General features: G+C 46.9%; 5 protein-coding genes across 5 annotated transcripts; all 5 read right to left on the bottom strand.

Annotated features, from left to right (window-relative positions):
- Positions 1-664: 664 nt before the first annotated feature.
- On the bottom strand, positions 665-2,266 carry TEOVI_000064800 (importin alpha subunit, putative; the record flags this gene model as incomplete). Its single annotated transcript, XM_067224022.1, has 1 exon — positions 665-2,266. The coding sequence occupies one exon, from the start codon at positions 2,264-2,266 to the stop codon at positions 665-667; it is 1,602 nt and encodes a 533-aa protein (XP_067080123.1).
- Positions 2,267-2,821: 555 nt separating this feature from the next.
- Positions 2,822-4,141, bottom strand: TEOVI_000064700 (Hsp33 protein, putative; the record flags this gene model as incomplete). The annotated part of the gene is made up of 1 exon (XM_067224021.1): positions 2,822-4,141. One exon carries the CDS (start codon positions 4,139-4,141, stop codon positions 2,822-2,824), a length of 1,320 nt encoding a protein of 439 aa, XP_067080122.1.
- A 427-nt stretch (positions 4,142-4,568) lies between these two features.
- On the bottom strand, positions 4,569-5,102 carry TEOVI_000064600 (uncharacterized protein; the record flags this gene model as incomplete). Its single annotated transcript, XM_067224020.1, has 1 exon — positions 4,569-5,102. One exon carries the CDS (start codon positions 5,100-5,102, stop codon positions 4,569-4,571), a length of 534 nt encoding a protein of 177 aa, XP_067080121.1.
- Positions 5,103-5,485: 383 nt separating this feature from the next.
- Positions 5,486-5,773, bottom strand: TEOVI_000064500 (uncharacterized protein; the record flags this gene model as incomplete). The annotated part of the gene is made up of 1 exon (XM_067224019.1): positions 5,486-5,773. One exon carries the CDS (start codon positions 5,771-5,773, stop codon positions 5,486-5,488), a length of 288 nt encoding a protein of 95 aa, XP_067080120.1.
- Positions 5,774-6,550: 777 nt separating this feature from the next.
- TEOVI_000064400 (Protein of unknown function (DUF1077), putative) lies at positions 6,551-6,982 on the bottom strand (the record flags this gene model as incomplete). Its single annotated transcript, XM_067224018.1, has 1 exon — positions 6,551-6,982. The coding sequence occupies one exon, from the start codon at positions 6,980-6,982 to the stop codon at positions 6,551-6,553; it is 432 nt and encodes a 143-aa protein (XP_067080119.1).
- Positions 6,983-7,124: the final 142 nt, after the last annotated feature.

Genomic DNA, 7,124 nt, shown 5'->3' with positions numbered 1-7,124 from the left:
TCTTTGCTGCTACTGTTGTTGTTGTTGTTGTTTTTCAAGCCCCCTTTTTCCCCCTTTAAAAAAAAATTCTTACTCGTTTGCTCGACTATTTTCCCCTCATTTTTCGTTCGCAACGAAAAGTTGAAGAGATTCACAACATTTTAGAACCGCGTTCAAGCACCAAAAACGAAGAACACAAGGAATAAGATAGAATCACTCCTGTTATGCTTCAAGTGGCGTAACATGCCACAGTCACAGACGGTTCATCAGAATCAAAAAAAGAAAACGCGGTGCCTTGACAATGAGGGACAGCAGGAAAAATAAGCGCGAAGAAGCGTCAGTGTGTGAAATCACATTGAAGAAGAAAAAAACAAAAAAGTAAAGTAAACAAAAGAACTCCTTTCACTACCGTTTAGCGCGAATGAAACAGAACCTTCACACAGAGTCGCACCACACTAAAAGATACACAAAAAACAAATACACATAACCCTCATCCATCACCTGTCACATTATTCGGTCCATAACTCACGCCTAAACCGCGGTGTAGTACACCCGAGTTCTGTATGTGTCAAAGAAGACACTTATACACTCTCAACTTTAAGCATTATGGCATATATACACGTGCCCTCCTTCTTCACCATTTTCATCCCTTTCATCTCGATCTCATTATATTTATCAACTTTTCTCAAAGATCGAACTGGCCTTGTGGTGGTTGTCCATTTGGATCTCCATGATCCATCCCCAACTCAAACTGCTGAGGTGCTCCCTCCTCTTCCACGTTAAAGAATGTCTCGAGGAGACAAAGTGCAATGCTGTATATGCTGGAGTCTGTGGAGGATTGCGCACGCTCAATGGCATCCACACCACCGCACTCAATGATGGCACGCGCCACGGGGTTCTCCTGTACTTCTCCTGTTTTAACTCTGTCTTCGCCCACCTGCAGAAATCCCATGAGAGCTTCGAGGGCAACTGTAAGAGTTTTGGGATCATGCGTGTTCAAGACATCACATAACGGAGGGATGACACCGCAGTCCAAAAGATAATACAAATGTGGGGAAACTCCGCAGAGAGTTACGTTGGCGATAGACCACACGGCCTCCTTCTTCACATCCAGTTCCGTACCTTGGAGACATTTGATAACCAATGGAAAGAGATCTGATTTGATGAGTGCGTCGATTTGCTCTGAATTGCCGGCGGCAATATTGGAGATAGTCCAGCATGTTTCCTTGCGAATCTCCCGCTTGCGGTGTGTGACAAGGGGAGCAAGCTTTTCCAATACGCCACAGTTAATAATCACTTGTGTTTGTGCATCATTGCCACTCGCGATGTTGCCAATGGTTCGGATGCATGACGTTTGAAGCGGAATTGACGTTGCCGCGAGGAGTTCTATAACGCGGGGAACAACACCAGTATCCAACACCGCTTGTACGCGCTCGTGTGGACCATCGCTAACGTACGAAATCGCCCATGACGCATCTGTGGCGATCTCCAGATCCCTGTGAAAAAGTAAATTGGCTAAAGCAGGTAGCGTGGGTAGCAAATAATGCAGCGGGGGAGCAGGCTTCCCACGGCACAAGTTGGATATAGCCCACGTTGCATTGCGAACGATGGATAGAGGTTGATCGGGGTCTGAAATAAGGTTGACAAAAGCAGGAATAGCATTATGTTGCAATGCAATATCTCGGGTGGCAACACCATCACCGGCCATATTGCCAATAGCCCATGCACCCTGGTCACGACAGTCAGGACTAGGTGAACTGAGCAAGTTGATAAAGCGCGGAATAGCCCCAACCTCAACGAGGATCATAGTGTTCGCGGATGTGCCAGCAGCAACATTCGTCAATGCCCAAGCCGCTTCAAATTGCAGTTCCGGGTTATCTGCACGGTCCAGGAAGCTCACAAGGTGCGGAATGACACCACTTTGGGCGACCATTTCATGCGGGGGAGACCTCTCCACCGAAAGTAACTTGCGAACCATCAGTGTCCCGTGGTATACCTCTCTATCTGTTGGGCCGTTCATAACCATCTGAACGAACTGGGGAAGTAGCTGAACCGGAACGTCATCGGGACGGGTTCTTTGATCGTACGACCAAACGTTTCCGGGGTCTGGTACCGTGGGCCCATCAACTCCTTCCATTGCTACTTCTTCCTCGCGGATGTGTTTAATGAGCTCACCGTGGGCCTTCTGTCGAATGTTAATCATCTGCCGCTGCCGGCGCTCCGCACCCCCTCGAACCGAAGGGGTTTGTTTCGCCCCTTTCGGTTTCTCATTCTGACCACTGAACATCTTCCCAAAGGTTCAGACGTCTCTGCGGTTCAAGAACTGGAAAAAAATATAGAGAGATAGAGATATATAGAGATATATATGTCAATCACCTAAACGAGCCGACCTTCCCCTCCTACAATTAAAAGATATATAAATGTATTTGTTTACTTGCTAATCTTAGAATATTTTGAACCAAATTAAGAAATAGCGCAGGTGAAAGCGTTTCTGGTTTCTACGCTTTGTGATTTGAACTTCAAAACCGACGCATGTACGATCATTAAAACAAAAAGAACAAAAAAGAAAATAAAAGAGCAGCAATAGTGAGTGAATTAAATAACGAAAAAAGACAACACGGAGGTACGACGGTAAAACAGTTCGTAGTGGCGCATTTTTAGTTTGGCATGAAGGGTGTGTAGTGAGAGGGTGGGAAAACAAAGGCACAGAAATGCAATAAGCGGGTATGCACATGCAGTGTAATGAGGTAAAATAAACAAATTCAAAAACACCAATGGCACTTTCCAGCACAAAGCAACACTCCAGTTCTCTCTCAGATGCATAGATACCCCTCTTTTTCATTTATTTTTTAAAGGAAGTACGGTCGCGCAACAGTTTGCTCCAATCTTCGGGTTGCAGCACATGCTCTTTCGCGCAAAACGTACAGCGAAAGCTAGTTTCTTCCATAAGAGACGAAAGCTGCTCCTCAGGGAGCGCCACAAGCGCCCGTAGAAAATTATTTTTGGAACATCGACAAAAATAATCAATTCCGTTTCGCACTACAGACGCTTGATCGATAAAGAAACGCTCGCCCTTATCCAAACCCAATCCCTCTCGCACTTTCTCAACCACTGGGGCTGAAACGGACGGATCTTGTGTAAATTGGCGCGCCGCTTTGGCTACCTCATAAGCGCCTTCGTGGTCGCCTGTAACCAATGCGATTGAGTCTTGACAACCTAAACCTTCATGCACCCCCCTTTCCTTCAGAACGCTAAATATTTCAGGTTGCACGATCGATGCACGGACCAGTAGGCGTTGTAGCAGATGAATTTTTTCTTCCACCATGCGCCCGGCCACAACCGGCTGAACAAGAACACCGCATGAGCAAGCCGTCTTACGCATCATCTCGTCAACTCGATCGACTGCCTCAGGGCTTTCGCTTGCGGCACTCGCTTCCGAGTACAAAGCAAACGCCTCCAGGAGCGAAGGGTCGTCGAGATACGCACAGCACCACAATGCCGCTACCGAACCCCCCGATTGACGAAAAAAAGTGTGGCCATGCAGTGTGATATTCCTACGATAATAAGCATCCACAACCTCTGGTGACAACATTCCAAGACCCAGCAGGGGCACCGCTGTTTCCGGAGTTTGCGCGGTACTACAAAAGCCCTCGGAGGAGCTAACCGTTGCGTTATAGTCGCGGTCTATGAGCTGCGTCAAAGACGCGGCTGTAATTGACGAAAAGGGTTGGGACTGACCATATAGAAAGCGGTCAACCTTCAATGGGAAGTGGGGCTCTTCCTCCAGCGTGGTACCGTTGTGACCACCAACATAACACCGGCACTCACCGATAGCAAGCGACTCAGTCACAATTGTCCCCTCATTCGCACTCAGACGTGTAGCGACGCGTTCCTCGCCCTCCTGCAGTGCAGCTAGTATATTTGTAAAGGTTAAATGCGTACCAACCAGCTCAAGGAAAGGTGTTTGACCCTTCATTCGCGTTAGCAGTTTGTGTCGCCGCATCGTTTCACGGAGTAAATTGGTGGTGGATGCAAAAACGATGCGTGCGTTACCGTCCTTTGTGGAGACTCGCAAAGTAATGTCGCGGCCACGAATGCTCCGCAGTAACTTCTCACCAGCATCTGTGCTTGCCAGCGATAGCGAAAAGCGGCTGAACCACATTAGTTGTTGTTTTTCTTTACAAATCGCAAGTACGGCTCGCTAGACCACAACGCTCAGCAACCTTTTTCTGCACTATAATGATGCCCTACAACGTGAAAAGACTAACGCGAGAGAAGCATCGCGGTGCATGCGGACACTGATGTACGATCCTCCGTTTTACACCACTTTTACAAGGAAAGAGGGAAGTCACATGCCGCTCATCCACCGACGTACGTTCCACATCTCTACTTTTTTGCGCACACTTCTCCCCCCTATCGTATTCCCCATTGTAAAATTGGCTTGCGACGGGTAACTCTCGGTACAATAAGTTCACAGTGGCAGCCGCGTCCCCTCACAGACTGACGTCGCGTGACCCCTCAATGGGGGCAATGCGTAAATGACCGAAATGTTTGTAGGGGCCTTAAACAACTCATGTACTAAATTCACTTCACGAATCAGATGTTAGGTGACCCCCTTCCCGCCAACATGTAAGCAGCACCTCGCGTTTTCCACACAAGAGCCAACCGAACCAAACCCAACATAAACAGCAAATACATCCAGCTTCAGAGAAAATTGCGCTCATTTGCACAAAAACCTCCAAGGCCAGCAACACGTACACAGCACTTGATGACGTCGCACACCGCAGCAATTCACTTAGCACATCCTTTACACTCTCCGTAATAAGTTCCCCCTGATGCTTCCTCTGCTTGATCTTTCCACCAGCGGCGTTAAAGAGGCCTCCAGTAAGAATCAGAATAGAGAAAGCGTGCAACACTAGCGGAACAGCCCCGGCGTACAGCGGTTGTGCTGGGAGGATAAGAAGCGATAGGGATATAATGCAAGCAGAAAAGGCAACCCCTAACGAATAAAAAGGAAAGTATCCTTTCAACAGGTAACCGATATTAACACGTTGCATACATATATCAATAACATCCATGAAACGGTCCACTGAAGAGCTGCATCTTACACAATCACGGCGCATCGGAAACACCTATCTAACCCTACGAACAGAAAGTAAAAAAAGGGATACTGGTTATGCTCCACAAAGTCAAAGGTAATTGAAAGTAAACAAATATCCACTATGGGGAAAAGGAACAGCATTCAGCTGGCACAGTGCGAATAGCATCAACTTCAGGTGTCTCGCAACGCAAATTTCTTTATTCTATCTTCTGCGTCATATAATGAGGCATTAAGTTGGCGAAAGAACGATACGCAAGAAAAACGGTAACGATAATGCTGAGTTCATTGTCTTATATACACGCAAACGCCCCTCTGTTCCTCCCTTTGAAGGAGCTTTCCCCAAAAGTTTTCACCTTGTTACACAGATCATATGAGCGGGACCACAACAGGATGTGGATGCCGCTGTTACAAGCGAGCCCCCATATCACTGCGCATCGTGTTCACCATGTTGTTGTATCGTATCACATCAGCGAATTCTTGGCGCTTCGCCTCCAGCATTCTACCACCTTCACTTTTGCGATATTCATCATAGTTTGGGTACATGGGCTTCAGCCGCTTATATTGTGCGTAGTTAGCCCAGGTTATAAATACACCGCAAATAGAAAAATACCAAAGGTAAGGTTGACTGCTGCAGCTTTCCTTTAAATTAAACGTTCGGATGAAGCGAACAACTCGTAGGATGGGAGATGTCATCTACAAAACAAATGGAAGGGAGCGAGGACTAGTGACAAGGCTAGTCGTAAGCTGGGCCGTGGATGAACCGGACAGATGTTCAACCTCCACCTCACGTACGTTGGTTGTGATAACAGCGCGCTTCCTCGCTACTGTAACTGTCGCATGCAATGCAGAGAGAGAATATAAAATAGAGTGGCACAGCGCAAAGGAGAAAAGATGGTTCGTTATAATATTAAGGGTGGGACACACAAAAGGGAGATAGGCAACATGTTCGCTGCAGTAATTACGCGACGTTCAACGTAGGGTCACAATGAATAGTGCAAAGTGCTACTTAAAATCATTATTCCAGACCGGGGGAACCGACCGGAGTGGAAAGGAACAACAACAACAACAAAAGTGCTTACAAAGGGGAAACACGCTCAATTCGTAGAGAAGGGATGTGGAAGCATTGCGGTGACAGCGCTAAAATGCAAAAGGGTGCGCACTACCGTCCATCACGCAGTGAAGTAAAAAGTGTGAAAACTTAGGCTCCCTTGGATAGGGAAACTACCACCGGTGCTTTAGTGTCTTGCAAGTCCCTTTCATTTCCTGATCGCACCATCCATTCTGTAATCATCTCTCGTTTCATTGTTGTCATAACCACAATTCTCTGCTGACCATTGGGAGACTCACGCTCTTTTCTTCCAAAGAAAAAAAAACAACGAAGGCTTCGAACTTAACCACCACAAACTAGCGCCAAAACCGATACACACACATGTATACAACACATGCGTGTGCATTCATGCGCGTACAGATTTAACTAAAAAATGTGCCCATGCTCTGCTCCTTGTACTGTGGGGGTGTGCTGTCCAACCAATCCATTGCATTCACCGGCATAAGACCCATCCAGTTGAGTTTAATGAGCGCCACAGCAAGGGCGGCGAAACAGCAGGCAATGTAGATAAGCTTTGAATGACCAACGGCACTGCGTACGTGTGGGTCCTTCTCCGCCTCCTCATTAAATTCCTCAAAGACTTTTGCCGCTCCCAACATGGACTGAAGCGGGTTTGTGACAGCCATGCCAACAAATACGATGGAGAAAATACTCACATCGTTGCCCACCATCCACATCATAAATATCGTCATAGGCAGCGAACTCAGAGGTTGCATGCGCAAATCATTCAGTCGCCGATGTGTACGTGCCGTGGAAGCATCACCTTCCTCCTGCATATTTAATTGTTTCCTCATTCGTGTGAGCGTCTCCCTTAAACTCTTTGTTCTCTCAGAAACTTCACACACACACAACAACAAAGACAAATGATTATTAAAGGATTTGAAAAGGCTCGTGAACTGTATCTCGTGTGAAACACTACCCCTTCAATCTTTTTTC

Source organism: Trypanosoma equiperdum (genome assembly GCF_001457755.1).
Source record: "Trypanosoma equiperdum strain OVI genome assembly, contig: ctg_210, whole genome shotgun sequence".
In the NCBI taxonomy this organism is placed as follows: domain Eukaryota; phylum Euglenozoa; class Kinetoplastea; order Trypanosomatida; family Trypanosomatidae; genus Trypanosoma; species Trypanosoma equiperdum.
This window is presented reverse-complemented; position numbering and strand designations above follow the sequence as displayed.